Raw genomic sequence first — 16,929 nt, 5'->3', positions numbered from 1 at the left:
TATGAAACTTGATGCATGTTACACAATGACGCTTTATAAATTGAACTGTCATGCTCAGTATTCTCCTAATTTCCTAAATCATCTTTTAGCTGAAAATGACTGGGAGCACTTTATTCATTTGCAGTGATATTAAAATTGCAGCAGGAATATAATCACACTAGACTAATTTGACTACAATAGTGGCTAAAAAAAACCACTAGAAGTGTGACATGTACATAGATTGCACCATTTTTTGCGATGCTATTGTGCTAAAAGGGTCTGGTATACTTCCAATAGGCAAATTGTGACAACACCCAGCAGGAAATATGAAGTGTTGATTACACCACTCAAAAAGGCAACAACCACATGTATGGATTTGTCACTTCATGCTGAATGCGACCGACTGAGCAAAAGCTTTGCACATTTCTCGAATTCCATTTTTGTAACAAAGGAGTGGATGTCAAAGTTTCAGCCTTGTAAGATGAGTGGTCTTTGGGTTATAGCACTACACAGTTGGAACAGTTGATAATTTGTACAGCAACAATATGGCAAATTAGTTACAGGTGCTTAATGAATCGATCATAACTCATGACTGAAACAAGCTACCAATCTATTCACCATGAACTGACAAATAAGATATAGTACTTTTCCTGTACTCCTCCATGTGCAGAAGTAAGCTATTTCAACATGGAAATTATGACGACAGCCTACCACACTGTAAATTAGCACCCATAACTCACATGTCATTTGCTGTAGAAGTATAATATATAACTTCATGAATTCTTCTAGTGTTTTCCAATCTTACCTAGTATACACATGCATACAAAGTAAACAATACTTAAAAAGTGCTTAAAATACTTATAAGTACTTTAATTACCCAAGTACTTAGCAAAAAACTTACAAATACATTGGGAAATTTGAGATAAAGCCAGTACTTTCAAATTTGTACTGAAGTATTAGTTTACTCGTGTACTGAGACCCATGTCTGTAGCAAACCCTTTTCAGCTTGGGAGCCTTTACATTAAAATACTGGTCTGGTTATGTGAGACTAACAGGTACACACACACAAAGCAAAACCTTTAGCTGCCACTAGCGGTCACACCCACGCAGTGAACCAGCACTGGGACACCTGTGTGCCATTCAGGTGCTTCGAGTCAGCACCAGCAGATCTTCCAGGGGCAGGACTAGTAATCTGCAGGAGGCTGTACCATGCATGTCTCACAGATGAAGGTGTGGGTACCCGAAGTCCCACCTGGACCTTCAAAGACATGAACAGTTGGTATTTGTTCTCCAGTTTAGCTGGGTGGGTTGCTACCCTAGTTGACTTTCTCATTCTCTAACTACAAGACTGCTATATACACTTAGCTTGTAAACCTTAGTCATTTCAAGAGCTTCAATCACAATTCTAATAAAGCATGGAAACACAGCACATTTAGCTGTAAGTTGCATGACCCCAAAATCAATGTACACTCTAAGGCCAGATTAATTGTTTCTCATTCCTAACTGCGTTACTTACATCTTCCTGCCTCAAATTATTAATCACGTGCACACATATTTTGATCCGCTAATTTCTGCATAGTGGATAACCTGCTTTTGCAGTGGTTTGTGAGCATTTTGTTCAACAATGAACAGTGCACCTATCATCCATAACCCCCAGTACAGGCTTGGTTGGTGAGATTTGGGGTTTAGCTACCAATAAAATATCCTGCCAGGTGTAGGTCACTGCAATAAATTTTCTATTTTGTATCTAATGACAATGGGTTTACAGGTAGCAGCAGTATTCCAGCAGGTAACATTTTTGCTTTATTAAATCCCCATTTGATCACCACCCTAGCTGCCTGTATGGGCAGTATGGGGTTAGCATTGATAGGTGTACATATATAAAATGACCTCCCTCCCACATAGAATCCACGGCATGGTTGAGAAACAAGTATCAAGTTTGCCTGCATGGCCAAATGGCAGTACACTATGTTGTACCTAACATTTTCCAAGCCCTAATGTTGATCACTTAAGGCTGAATTGTAAGCCATGTTCTGTTCATATACTATTCCCAGGGTAGACAAGAAACAGGAAAAACATAGTACTTGTAATACAAGTGCACACATTGTACCTCAAACAATGGCAGTCAACTCAGCTTATTAGACAGTTTACTGCTTCTGTTCATGCTTCTCTCTTCCATGATGTCACGAAATCGCTATAATACTGACTCATATATACGTAATTATTTTTATGAGGCGCTTATGGACTCGACTTGGGTGAACCATAGATAATTATAAATAGACACCCCATACGTTATCTATGGGTGAACCATAGATAACGTATTATCTATGGGTAAACAAAACGATAGCCAAAGAATTTTGTTCACCCATAGATAATATATTATCTATGGGTGATAAAACGATAGCCAAAGAATTTTGCATCCCGATCGTGTGCATTGTCATCAACCACAAAAATGGCAACCAATAACAACAAAGATGTTGTTTTGGGAGCCGGTCTAGTATTATCAGTTGTTAGCTTAGTGTTGCTATTTGGTGTGACTTGGTACTTTCAGTCATCTCTAGATTTATTACAGCAGCAAGTACAGTATGACCGGGAGATGTTGTTGAAGCTACAAAACCAAATCCAAGTAAGTAGCTGTAACTGTAATAATTACTGAGCTAACTACGTACGTTAGCCTAGGACTACGTACATTGTACATGTAGCCGGGTGTAGCTCGCTAGTTTAAGTTACTGCATGTGAGCGAGGGGTCCTTCACATCTAGAAATCAGTATCGTCGATGGTTGCTGGAAATCAGAAATGTGGAAACCAGACGGAAATGTAGAATGTTCAGTGCACGACTTGATGTTGCATGTGGCCCGGCGGGACATTTAGGGTCGGAATAGGCACTGTCCCGGTGCTATGTAACCGTAGATAATATACCCCCCATGGATTGGAAACTGCGCCGCGCGCCCATAGACTTTGTACAAGAACCAGTGTCCTTAGGCTGGTTTCGCGCCTCAACAAATTTAATCCTATTACAGCAGAACGGTGGCATGAACGACTTTATTTTGTAACGAGAATGACTTGTGGTGTTGTTATGATAATTGTTCTGGTTAGTTGGACCACTTCACGCCCCTTGGTCGGAAGGCCTTACAATGGCGGATTACATGCTTTTTTTGGAAGCACATTCTTGGCTAAACTAAGTGTTGTAGGTAGAAAAAGAAAGTATCACAAGGTTAACTATGCTATAAAGAATTGCTTCGGCTAAATGATATGCCTTCCCATAACTTCTTTGGTAGGTTTTTGAGATGGTATTTTTTGGCAAAATTGGAAGCACATTCTCTCTGTGATTCTAAACAGTATTGCTACACAATTTATATTACGAAGTCATCAAATAATGCTCCATGGTATGGTCTGAGTGCGAAAGGCGTAGCGTACAGGGTTTCGGTGTTTCCCTTGAATGTGTCCAAACCAGCTGATCTCGCATTCAGTTTCGTTTCTACCGTTTGCACAACAAAGAGCCAATTTTGCCTCAAAACTCGCTGTTGGCTTCCAAAACATCTTGAGAAAGAACCTTTTACCAGTGGTGAGTCTTGTTTCGCCCAGAGAAACTCGTCTTGTTATTGAAGGGGGCGCGAAACCAGCCTGTAACCAGGGGCGCTTACTAGTTTCCAATCCAAGGGGGTATATTATCTATGATGTAACTAATGAGCAAGAGACGTGCTTATCGGGTGAGAGCTTAATCATAGATTATATATTCGTTACCCGGGATATGAAATGGAGTACTTTGCTTTTGACACTCCGCGTTGTTAACACGCTTAATTAGAATGTACTATAGTAACGCGCATGTAATGGGAAGAACGTAAAAGACTGGCTAAAAAGGTATTTGAAGGCGAGCTAGTGTATAAAATCATTAAGTTAAATTGTGTATTTGCTGCCTAATGGGAGTTAAGCGTCTTCTCTAGTGATTCAGAACAAGATCCAGAAGGGTGGGGTGCCAGTGATAGTCTCTGAACAAGGCGGTCCGACGGATCTGCCGGTAACTGATGATGCTGCTACGTACCCGACTTCCATGATACAACATTCCTGAGCAGATGTACGACAGGCATGAGTATAGGAGAATTTGCTAATAATTGGTGGAGCTGCATCATAGCTTGTCATGAACTGACGGTATTTATATTACTTTACTGTTGTAATTATAAGAGTTGTAATTCTTACGCATGCGTATGAGTGTATGCTATGTTTTCGTACATCATGAACAGTTGATGACCTCGTTGTGTTGTATCCGCGGAATCGCTAGCCCTCCAACCCCCCGCCAATCCAGAACCTGCTGTATTGTGCGTTAGTCACGACATTGGTGCTGTGACCAGGATTTCTGATTGGTTTTGCTACTTTGTAACCCATCCCGCAAACGTCGTGGCACCGTGGCATTATTATTAATGGTACCCATCAAGGCAAGCCAATCTTACTGTTGATAAGTTCTTTCTGGTATTTCTTCGCAGATGGAAGGGCTAGACACGTTAAAGGGATCTCGAAAGGCATATCGATCCCATTTAACACGCCTTTATGGAAAGTTGGAGGAACTGAATCTCTCGCAACCCGCGACTGAAGAGACCATCACTGCCGTTACTTCTCACTTCGACCAACTTCAGCGTAAAGCCGAAGCAATTCAACAACTCGACTCTAAGATCCAAACTATAATGGAAGAGCCATCGGACATAGAAGGTGACGTACTGGACTCATTAGACATTCAGGATACACTAATTGAGAGAATGACTCATCTTAAACGTTACTTAGAGAAGGCTAGAGCAACAACTGTGACTCACTCGACTACTGAGACCACTGTCAGAGCAACTGCTAGTCGTCTGCCAAAGCATTAAGCTTGACTTGCCAAGATACTCTGGGGACCCACTAGGCTGGCAGACTTTCTGGGACTCCTTCAAGGCTGCTGTCCATTCAAGCACGCATCTTACTGGTAATGAGAAATTCAATTATCTACTTGGACAGTTGGATGGTGAAGCTTCCAGAGCAGTTAGTGGACTTACCTTAACAGATGCCAACTATGAGCAGTCAGTTGCGCTCCTAGAATCCAGATTTGGAAAGAAGCAACACATCATTAATGCGCATATGCAAGCTTTGACAGACCTTCCTACCCCTTCCAACAATGCAGCCAGTCTCCGCCAACTTTATGACACTTTGGAAAGCCATATACGAGGATTAGAGGCATTGGGAAAGACTAAGGATACATTTGGAGATTTTTTAATTCCTATCATCTTCAGAAGGTTACCATCAGCTGTCAGACGTAACCTTACACGTGACCACACCTCGGAGGAATGGAACATAGATGAAGTGCGCAGGGCTATAGAGAAAGAGATCATTGTACTGGAGTCTGGTCTAGACAATCAAGGTGACAGCGGTCGATCGACCGTCACAGGATCCTTTCTCGCAGAATACGTAAGGGACAGTCTGGACAGCAGTTAGCTGATAAGAGATTTGTGAGTGCTATACCAACTTGTGTTTATTGTAAGGGACTGCACAGCTCAGCACAGTGTAATGTTGTAGTAGTGGATGTAAAAGCACGGCTAGAGGTGGTAAAGAGGGAGAGGTTGTGTTTCAATTATTTGGGCAGTCACAAGGCAATGAATTGTAACTCTAAGAACCGGTGTAGATTGTGCCATAAGAAGCACCATACTACTTTATGTGGAATGGACAATCCACTTATCAGTGGTGCTACAACTGTAAGACAACAGAATGCCACATCACAACCCCCACAGACCAGCCAAGTTTCACCTCCTCTAACCAGTCAAGCTCCACAAGGTTCACTGAACCCTGCTTCAAACAGTTTTGTCCCCACGCAACAACACATTGGTGAATACACAATGGCTACACAACGCCTGCTTGTTGTTAAGCGTAACCCTCAGTGTCTATTGAAGACAGCCATTGCACTTGTTAGAGTTGGTAATAAACGCAATGTACTATTTGATGAAGGAGCACAAAGGTCCTTTGTTACTGAAACCTTAGCTGCTCAACTAGGTGCAAGCCCACATCACAAGGAGAGCTTAGCAACTTCATCATTTGGTGGATCAACCTCCCTTAACAATCAAGTCAGTTTGGTCAATTTTATCCTAGAAACAACTGAAGGTGACATCAAGATTTCGGCCTTAGTGGTTCCAAAAATTGCCGCACCCATCCAGAATTTTGTGAGGTCAGACTTGCACAACCTTCCTCATTTACGAGGCTTAACACTGGCTCACCCAGTTAGTTCAGCAGAGAAGTTTGAAATTTCACTCTTGATTGGAGTAGACTATTACTGGAAGATCGTGGGAAACCATATAGTACGGGGAAGAGGTCCTACTGCTATGCAGTCAAAGTTGGGATACTTACTGTCAGGACCATTACCAGTACAATCAGAATCAATTGCCGGATTGCTTCACTCCTACACAATGCAAACATCTAACATTGAAGTTTCTGATTATCCAGACTCGATCATGAACGATTGTTCCCCTCCTTCCCCAACCCCTCCACCAGATACAGCTGATAAGCCTTCAGAATCATTTTTGCTCACATACCAAGAGAACTACATATCACAAGATACAGATGGGTCATACATCGTACGATTCCCTTTGAAGGAGAACTATCCATTCCTCCCTTCCAACCTAGCAATTTGTGACCATCAGACAAGAGCCCTGGCCAGAAGATTAAGTCACCAACCAGGCCTGCTTCAACTTTATGGGAATATTATTGCTGATCAGCAACAGAGAAATTTTATAGAATACGCCCCAAGCCTGAGTACCAAAGAAAGCCATTACATACCTCACCACCCTGTCAGAAAGAATTCTCCAACTACTCCCATACGAATTGTCTACAACTGTAGTTGTCGCCAGTCACCCAGACATGCCAGTTTCAATGACTGTCTAATGGTAGGTGATTCAGCTCTGACCGATCTCTGTGCAGTATTGTTGAGGTTCCGTTTGCACTGCTATGCTCTGTTGACGGATATCGAGAAAGCATTTCTCCATGTGAAGCTTGACAGCCAAGATCAAGACACACGATAGTGTGTCGTGTGGCCCAAGAAGCCGGCGCGCCACACCGTGAGTATATTAACAGGAAGAAAGAAAACGCAATTTTCACACCTATGTAGCTCTGTGATTCCTTATCCGATTGGAACCAAATTTGCTAGAGACGTGCCGCCCAGATAGGGGAGTCTACATACCAAATTTGAAGAAAATCGCTCCAGCCATTTCCGAGATACGAGCGAACAAAATTTCGTTTTAATTTCTTCGTTTTTTTCTTCTTCATCTTCATTTCGCACACTTCGCACAATTCGCCATAAAACACGAATGCGTGCTCGGATTGGGCTGAAATTTGGCACACTTAAAGGGCTCAGTAAGGCGGATCTCCGTACCAACTTTGGTAGGAATCCGATGAACATTCACGGAGTTATGACCGATTATTTGCGTAAAATAAGGTCGAAGGTCTGTCACGCCTACAGGGTAAACGCCTTGGAAGAATCAGTTGAAAATTGATATGTAGATGGAGCAACCATCGTAGGAGTGCCTTTTTGTGGTTTGAAAGGAATCGGGATAAAGACCATGGAGATATGACACAAAACCCAACCTGTGTCAAAATTACGCGATCGATTTTTATGAATAAAAAACTATTAGTTTTTGTGTCTACCAGACAAACCGCTTAGAGCAACGAACTGAAAATCAGTATGTAGCTGGAATAATCATCATAGAAAGTTCTTGCAGTAGTACAGAAGAATCGGATTACAAATCACTGAGTTATGATTCGAAAAGCAACTACGTGCAGCAAATGCGAGATCGAGATACTCTAATAGAACAGTCACCCTAATAAAGCATTCAGCTGCATGTATAATTTACTCAGTTATATTACATTGCAAGTTATTCTGTAGGGAATTCAGCTACAAACAAGTCACCCTGTAGTCAGATCAGATAGAAGAAGGTACCTAATAGAGAGTTCAGCTACAAAGAAGCCATCATGTAGAGAGTTCAGCTGAAATAAATCACCCTGTAGAGAATTCAGCTACAAACAAATTGCCCTGTAGAGAGATCAGCTAGAAGAAGTTACCTTGTAGAGAGTTCAGTTACAAAGAAACAATCATGAAAAGAGTTTAGCTGCAAACAAATCACCCAGTAGAAAGTTCCGCTATGAACAGATCACACTGTAGAGAGTTCAGTTAGAAACAAGTCATCCTGTAGAGAGTTCAGCTAGAAGAAGTTACATTGTAGAGAGTTCGGTTACAAAGAAACTACCATGTAGAGAGCTCAGCTGCAAACAAATCACCCTGTAGAGGGTTCAGCTACAAACAAGTCACCCTTTAGAGAGTTCAGCTAGAAGAAGTTACATTGTAGAGAGATCAGCTAGAAACAAGTCACCCTGTAGAGAGTTCAGCTAGAAGAAGTTACATTGTAGAGAGTTCAGCTACAAAGAAACTACCATGTACAGAGTTCAACTGCAAACAAATTGCCCTGTAGAGAATTCAGCTACAAACAAATCACCCTGTAGAAAGATCAGCTAGAAGAAGTTACCTTGTAGAGAGTTCAGCTACAAACAAATCACCCTGTAGAGAGTTCAGCTACAAACAAGTCATCCTGTAGAGAGTTCAGCTAGAAGAAGTTACATTGTAGAAAGTTCAGCTACAAAGAAACTACCATGTACAGAGTTCAGCAGCAAACAAATTTCCCTGTAGAGAATTCAGCTACAGACAAATCACCTTGTAGAAAGATCACCTAGAAGAAGTTACCTTGTAGAGAGTTCAGCTACAAACAAATCACCCTGTAGAGAGTTTAGCTAGAAACAAGTCACCCTGTAGAGAGATCAGCTAGAAGAAGTTACATTGTAGAGAGTTCAGCTACAAAGAAACTACCATGTACAGAGTTCAACTGCAAACAAATTGCCCTGTAGAGAATTCAGCTACAAACAAATCACCCTGTAGAAAGATCAGCTAGAAACAAGTCACCCTGTAGAGAGATCAGCTAGAAGAAGTTACCTTGTAGAGAGTTCAGCTACAAACAATCACCCTGTAGAGAGATCAGCTAGAAACAAGTCACCCGTAGAGAGTTCAGCTAGAAGAAGTTACATTGTAGAGAGTTCAGCTACAAAGAAACTACCATGTAGAGAGTTAAGCTGTAAACAAATTGCCCTGTAGAGACAAACAAATCACCATGTAGAAAGATCAGCTAGAAGAAGTTACCTTGTAGAGAGTTCAGCTACAAACAAATCACCCTGTAGAGAGTTCAGCTAGAAACAAGTCACCCTGTAGAGAGATCAGCTAGAAACAAGTCACCCTGTAGAGAGTTCAGCTAGAAGAATTCACATTGTAGAGAGTTCAGCTACAAAGAAACTACCATGTAGAGAGTTCAGCTGCAAACTAATTGCCCTGTAGAGAATTCAGCTACAAACAAATCACCTTGTAGAAAGATCAGCTAGAAGAAGTTACCTTGTAGAGAGTTCAGCTACAAACAAATCACCCTGTAGAGAGTTCAGCAAGTCACCCTGTAGAGAGATCAGCTAGAAACAAGTCACCCTGTAGAGAGTTCAGCTAGAAGAAGTCACATTGTAGAGAGTTCAGCTACAAAGAAACTACCATGTAGAGAGTTCAGCTGCAAACAAATTGCCCTGTAGAGAATTCAGCTACAAACAAATCACCTTGTAGAAAGATCAGCTAGAAGAAGTTACCTTGTAGAGAGTTCAGCTACAAACAAATCACCCTGTAGAGAGTTCAGCTAGAAACAAGCCACCCGTATAGAGTTCAGCTAGAAGAAGTTACATTGTAGCAGTTTAGCTGCAAACAAATCACCCTGTAGAGAATTCAGCTACAAACAAATCACCCTGTAGAAAGATCAGCTAGATGAAGTTACCTTGTAGAGAGTTCAGCTACAAACAAATCACCCTGTAGAGAGTTCAGCTACAAACAAATCACCTTGTAGAAAGATCAGCTAGAAGAAGTTACCTTGTAGACAGTTCAGCTACAAACAAATCACCCTGTAGAGAATTCAGCTACAAACAAATCACCTTGTAGAAAGATCAGCTAGAAGAAGTTACCTTGTAGACAGTTCAGCTACAAACAAATCACCCTGTAGAGAGTTCAGCTACAAACAAGTCACCCTGTAGAGAGATCAGCTAGAAACAAGCCACCCGTAGAGAGTTCAGCTAGAAGAAGTTACATTGTAGCAGTTTAGCTGCAAACAAATCACCCTGTAGAAAGATCAGCTAGAAGTAGTTACCTTGTAGAGAGTTCAGCTACAAACAAATCACCCTGTAGAGAGTTCAGCTAGAAACAAATCACCTTGTAGAAAGATCAGCTAGAAGAAGTTACCTTGTAGACAGTTCAGCTACAAACAAATCACCCTGTAGAGAATTCAGCTACAAACAAATCACCTTGTAGAAAGATCAGCTAGAAGAAGTTACCTTGTAGACAGTTCAGCTACAAACAAATCACCCTGTAGAGAGTTCAGCTACAAACAAATCACCCTGTAGAGAGTTCAGCTACAAACAAATCACCCTGTAGAGAGTTCAGCTACAAACAAGTCACCCTGTAGAGAGATCAGCTAGAAACAAGCCACCCGTAGAGAGTTCAGCTAGAAGAAGTTACATTGTAGCAGTTTAGCTGCAAACAAATCACCCTGTAGAGAATTCAGCTACAAACAAATCACCCTGTAGAAAGATCAGCTAGAAGAAGTCACCTTGTAGAGAGTTCAACTACAAACAAATCACCCTGTAGAGAGTTCAGCTACAAACAAGTCATCCGGTACAGAGATCAGCCAGAAGGATCACCTTGCAGAGAGGTTAGCTACAAAGAAATCACCCTGCTTCATCTTTTCTTCTTCCTGTAGTAAAGAAAAAATGACAGGTTAAAAAGCCCTAAAGCCGGCCATAGGCCGGCTTTATGGCCGGCTTTGGGATATACAAATACAAAAAGAAGTGAAATCTAATCCAAAACAGCCAAGCTGTAAAAAAAGAGTGCGGCCCTGAGAAAGGCTATGGTGAAAAAAGATGTGAAATCCAAGGTGGCGGCCAAGAAATGGCTGTGATGGTAGGTTAATGGTAAAAATTTTAATAACAACAATTCAGGTGAATTTGGTGCCGCTTGGTCTTGGCACAAAATTCACCTGAATTGTCGTTATTAAAATTTTTACCATTAACCTACCATCACAGCCATTTCTTGGCCGCCACCTTGGATTTCACATCTTTTTTCACCATAGCCTTTCTCAGGGCCGCACTCTTTTTTTACAGCTTGGCTGTTTTGGATTAGATAGAGATTTTACAAGATTTTTGTGGCTAGCAGATCCCACTAACCCAGAGAGTCCGTTTATCTCATACAGATTTAAAGTTGTACTGTTTGGCTCTGTTAGCTCCCCGTTTATGCTTAACGCTACATTAGACCTCCATCTCAAGTCATTTGATTCACCAGTGTCTCATGATATGAAGAAGAATTTGTACGTTGACAATATCATTTCAGGTTGCCAGTCAGAGGAAGAAATTCTGCAGTACTACACAGAATCTAGAGCCATTATGAGTGATGCCAAGTTTAACCTGCGCTCGTGGGCATCAAACAGTCCAAAACTGCAAGAACAGGCACAACGAGATAACACATTGGATGCTGACACCACGGTCAACGTACTTGGATTGAAGTGGAACACATGCACTGACACACTATCTTTCACAATGCCAAATCAATCACTCCCCTGTGACCAAGCGAAGTGTCCTGCAAGCATCGTCCAAACAGTATGACCCTCTTGAGTGGCTATCCCCTATTACTGTTCAAGCCAAATTGTTGATGCAAGAGCTATGGAAGCAACAAGTGAGATGGGATGAACCGTTAAAAGATGACTTTATCATTAGATGGAGCCAAGTAGCTGCAGACATTGAAGAAGTTGCAGGGATGGTGATGACACGTAGGTACTCTGTTATGTGTACTAACCAATGTGTATATTTACATGTGTTTGCTGACGCAAGTTTGAAGGCTTATGGAGCTGTAGCTTACCTCCAGAGTGCAGACCAAGTAGATTTGTTGATGGCGAAATCCCGAGTGTCACCTCTTAAGGATACCACATTACCCAGGCTTGAATTGTGGGCAGCAGCCATAGCCGCCCACCTTGCCAAGTTTATTGTTTCCACACTACAGCCTCAATTGGGTGAAGTGAACATCAGACTGTGGAGTGACAGTCAGATTACCTTGCACTGGATATTTAGCAGTAAGCAGCTCAAACCATTTGTTGCCAACCAGGTTAAGGACATTTGCTCCCTGTTTCCTACCTCCGTGTGGGGTTACTGTCACACTGAAGATAATGCAGCTGATCTGTTGACTCGAGGCATAACACCATCTCAATTATGTTCATCGTCACCATGGTCTCGAGGTCCAGCTTGGTTAACCACAGAATCTGATTGGCCTCAATGGTCACCCTCTTCTATCCTTCATGTTAACACAGATGAGGAAGTCGAATCTACTACTGCTGTGATGGAAACAGCTAATGTCCACAAGCCAGGCGTGAATCAGTGTATCGACATCAGCAGGTACAGTACACTAACTAAGCTGTATAGGATCACTGCATATGTATTACGCTTCATTACCAACCTGAAAGCCACATCATCCACAGTTACTGGACCACTGACCGCAACAGAGCTCAACCAATCCCGTGGATTACAGCTACCCAGCAAGAGATTTTCTCCAATGAACTCACCAACCTTCAGTCCAAGTCATCTCCCCGTCTTCCTCTAGTACGTCAACTCCATCTTTACCTAAACAAGCAAGGTATCATCTGCTGCGGGGGGGAGGATACATAATGCGCCAGTTTTCCATTCAACCAAGTTCCCTTTCCTACTGCCAAGGAGACACAGGCTTACTGAACTCATTGTCCGCGATATCCATGAGAAGCACTTTCACGCTGGAACAAACAGTACTGTAACATATATTCGACAAAGATACTGGATACCTACTACCAGACAGTGCATTAAGAACATATTAAGGCATTGTGTTGTGTGCAACAAGTTATGTGGAAGCCACTACAAGGCACCCAATCCACCACCACTTCCAAAACACCGTGTACAGATGATGGAACCGTTTACAGTGACTGGTATAGACTTCACTGGAGCCTTATACATTCGAGCACCAGAAGGGGAGAATAAGGTTTATGTATGCTTATTCACGTGTGACAGTACTAGGGCTGTTCATTTGGAAGTGGTGACGGATCTTTCAGAGGACACGTTCCTTCAAGCCTTTCGCAGATTCTCAAGCAGGAAATCCTTACCACGAATTGTACTGTCTGATAATGCGTCGACCTTCATTTCAGCTGCTGATGATCTGAAGGTACTGTTTGAGTCTACTGGGGTACAGGAAAGTCTAGGCAATCAAGGTGTAGAATGGAGGTTCATTCCCCGCCGAGCTCCCTGGTACGGAGGCTACTGGGAACGTCTAGTCGGATTGACGAAGAATGCTATTAAGAAGACACTTGGTCGTGCTTTTGTCACACTATCCAGCTTACAGACGTTAATTGTGGAGATCGAGACTCACCTAAACAACAGGCCGTTAACATATGCTAGTACAGACCACAATGATCCGGAGCCCCTGACACCGTCACATATACTATATGGTAGAATCATCAACACTGTACCACATTCCTTGACTGATGAAGAAGAGTTAAGTGATAAGAACTTCCAAGAAGCTGGTCAAAAGCTGCATCATACCTTAAGCAAGAAGGCTAAAACTCAAGCTCTGATCATACAACACTTCTGGAGCCGGTGGAAGAAAGAATATTAGACGTCTTTAAGAGAAACCCATACTGCTAACACTGGTACTGATAAGGAACGAATACGGGTAGGAGATGTGGTGATAATCCATGATGATAGTCCTAGACTGAAATGGAATCTTGCAGTAGTACAGGAGTTACAACGTGGAAATGACAGTCTTGTGAGATCAGCCACGATTCGAACTGCCAATGGCATTACTAACAGGCCCATCAGCAAGCTCTACCCACTAGAGGTCAATGCAGGAAAGAATGCAATTGAGGATGATAACGATGATCAAGTTAGCACACCAGAAGCCGAACCACTGTCATCCTCACATCCTCCAAGATCAGCTGCAGTTAAGGCCAGAATGAGAGTCTGAGTGGAATAAAATCCTACGGGGCCCGGAGGATGTCATGAACTGACTGTATTTATATTACTTTACTGTTGTAATTATAAGAGTTGTAATTCTTACGCATGCGTATGAGTGTATGCTATGTTTTCGTACATCATGAACAGTGGATGACCTCGTTGTGTTGTATCCGCGGAATCGCTAGCCCTCCAACCCCCCGCCAATCCAGAACCTGCTGTATTGTGCGTTAGTTACGACATAGCTATCCTGAATCTCATGTGACAACCACCTGGTCTTAGTATTTAGTATTATAGCACATCTGGACCATAGCTCATCCGTATTTCTCGCCAGTGGACATATTACATCTTGCATCACAGATGTGAATTACAAAATAATTGTATGTATGCACTACACAGACAGTTTGGCACGTCTTGTAGCTGAGCCTGACCAATCATGAATCCTGAGCACGGCCCAGGAAACAACATAAATATTTAGCACATACCTATAATGCTACAGCATAAGTTGTTAACATTACTGTACAAAATTTTATGATGTATTAATGTGCTACAATTTCAATATTTTTACTGTTGCATGGTTTACAGTTGAATGAAATAATACAAGCCGGAATATTGGCTAGGTACAGTATAGATTTTGAAACTTATTATCAGTAATTCTCCACACTGGTGGGCAGTGGAGACCACCATGTGTGAATGACCTGTACAGTACTATTGCCATTATTGTTTGACAAGATTGTGCTATATATACAACACAACTGTACTAGGATACTGCAAACACCCTTAATAACCAGGAAACTTGTCCATGGTCTCATTCGCACCAGCACACCCCCTTTCATGGGTGTGCGCAGGAATTTTGAAAAGAGGTTTCACTATACAGCTAAGTGACATAATTAGAGTAGTTCATATTACCTGACTGCTCTATTAGAGTATCTCAATCTTTTTTCACAAAAATCATAATTCAGAACAATGTTATAAGTGTTGCTATCATTTAGAAACTATTTAAAATATGCCCTGTTCATGATAGATTCCAGATTCTGGAAACCTGAAGTTTCAATTTCTTAATGTTTCAAGTAGTTTGTAAAATCCAAAGGGGTTTCCTGAAACCCTTGGAAATCCCCCTCGGTACGCCCTGCCTTTTACCAAAAATATTGTTACAACTTCAATATATTTTAGGTCACTTGATTCATTCAGGTTCTAAATTCCTCGACATTGTGTGTTGACAGTGTCTTTTTGTTAAACCATCTGCCTATTGTGCTTCTAAGGTGTTCCAAATATGTGGTTGATCTCACTGTTTCGTATATCAACTTTGTTGTCATTGTAATCTGTCACTGGATATCAGTAAATAACTTTCCTTCCTGTGTTGGAATGTAGTACGACGGTTGCTTTCCAATAAAATTCTGTCTGTTTAACCAGCATACAGTACTTGTAGGTAATGTGTAGTATCATTGAATGAGCCCTAAAAAAGAGTGAATTCTGTGAGTCATGGAAACCATCACAAATTATGTGGCACTTCATTATATCACTCATGCAAAACTTTAATAACAGTAGACTACTTTGCAAAACAAAAGTACTAAAATAGTACCAGTAGTTTAGCTTGGCAGGTACACAAAAATTTCTTGTTGCTAACAGCAACTCTTGCAAACAACTATCCACAACCTGACATCCCAGTCTGAAATTGATAAACTAACCAGGTAATACAAATCTTACATAGGTCCTCTACTGCAGAAAAGTGTCAAACAGTCGAAACAGATACATTAACGCAATGAAATTGGTACACAAATATAGGTTGTAGCAGCTGCCCGTCAGTTTCTTACAAATTGTGTAGAAACGCCAGAACAAGGCCGAATTGACCGCTTCTTTTCAGTAACATGGTCTTTTCCTTACTTAAACTCACTTTTAAATGAACGAACAAACAACGAAGTAGAGTTAACAGTTTCACCTTATCGCTGAACTAGAACATGGAGTGCATAGAAATAATTAACAACGCAGATTGGAATTTTGGAATGTGCGGTTGCTATTGGAGCGCGCCACTACGTTTCATATCCCGGGTAATGAATATATAATCTATGGCTTAATTTACTTCTCTCTTTTGGTTTTTTCTGCTTGTGGAGGTATGGGCCCAACTGCAACCACAGTGTTTAACCCTTAAACGTGCACGCAGGTTTTGAGAAATGCGTGTTTACCAAAATTGGTTTTATATTGAAAGTAGTGAGAGTTTGCTAAACTGAATTAGCCTAACACCTTATATAAACAGAAAGTTTATTCAATAGGCTATCAGGGGAAGTTTAAATAACCACTGTAACAACAGGCGCTCACTTGTTATGAAGCGATGAAGAATAGCGTCTAGACTTTTTGCGATTTCGTATTCCTTCTGGTGGCAGCCATATTTGTAATTGGCTGAGTCACGTGACCCATATATGGCCTGAGGCATAATTGAATGGTGAATCGATCGGCGTTTATTGCAGAACAATAGAATGAACAGGGAAGGAGATACGAGTCTTTTTCCAAAGGTATGTAAACAGTTTTACGTGTTCATTTCATAAAAAGTTAGTTTCATGGCGAGTTTTGGCCCTGTGTTTCAGTGTAGGGTAAAACCCTACATATCATGTCATTCGCTATTACATCATGAATTAAATGATGGCAGTTGCGTAGCCATAGGGACAATGGTTCGGAAGTTACAGCGCTTTGTTTACTGCCATGCGTGAGGGCCACTATAATGGCCTTTGCGCGTTTAAGGGTTAAGAAACTAGCTTCCATGTTGGCTGACAAGCGGGAAATGAATTAAAGTCAGTGTTTGTACTGGATGAGATGCAGACTTTGCTTCTCTTTATTAAGATCATCCATTATGTGTTT

General features: G+C 41.5%; 2 protein-coding genes across 2 annotated transcripts; both read left to right on the top strand.

Annotated features, from left to right (window-relative positions):
- The first annotated feature begins 2,431 nt into the window (after positions 1–2,431).
- Positions 2,432–12,703, top strand: LOC136267466 (uncharacterized). The gene is made up of 6 exons (XM_066062629.1): positions 2,432–2,605; positions 4,461–4,821; positions 4,874–5,412; positions 5,487–7,012; positions 11,337–11,601; positions 11,681–12,703. The coding sequence occupies exons 1-6, from the start codon at positions 2,432–2,434 to the stop codon at positions 12,701–12,703; spliced, it is 3,888 nt and encodes a 1,295-aa protein (XP_065918701.1).
- Positions 12,704–13,036: 333 nt separating this feature from the next.
- On the top strand, positions 13,037–14,089 carry LOC136267465 (uncharacterized). The gene is made up of 2 exons (XM_066062628.1): positions 13,037–13,722; positions 13,837–14,089. The coding sequence occupies exons 1-2, from the start codon at positions 13,037–13,039 to the stop codon at positions 14,087–14,089; spliced, it is 939 nt and encodes a 312-aa protein (XP_065918700.1).
- Positions 14,090–16,929: the final 2,840 nt, after the last annotated feature.

Source organism: Dysidea avara, chromosome 9 (assembly GCF_963678975.1).
Source record: "Dysidea avara chromosome 9, odDysAvar1.4, whole genome shotgun sequence".
NCBI classification, from domain to species: domain Eukaryota; kingdom Metazoa; phylum Porifera; class Demospongiae; order Dictyoceratida; family Dysideidae; genus Dysidea; species Dysidea avara.
The sequence above is the reverse complement of the archived record's forward strand: the minus strand, read 5'-3'. Positions and strand labels throughout refer to the sequence as shown.

Coding starts and splice junctions, on each gene's coding strand:
- LOC136267465 (XM_066062628.1), top strand. CDS start 13,037: ATGGAACCGTTTACAGTGACTGGTATAGACTTCACTGGAGCCTTATAC. Junction 13,723..13,836: donor ATACAACACTTCTGGAGCCG/GTGGAAGAAAGA, acceptor TGATAGTCCTAG/ACTGAAATGGAATCTTGCAG.
- LOC136267466 (XM_066062629.1), top strand. CDS start 2,432: ATGGCAACCAATAACAACAAAGATGTTGTTTTGGGAGCCGGTCTAGTA. Junction 4,822..4,873: donor TGTCAGAGCAACTGCTAGTC/GTCTGCCAAAGC, acceptor GGGACCCACTAG/GCTGGCAGACTTTCTGGGAC. Junction 7,013..11,336: donor CAAGATCAAGACACACGATA/GTGTGTCGTGTG, acceptor TGGCTCTGTTAG/CTCCCCGTTTATGCTTAACG.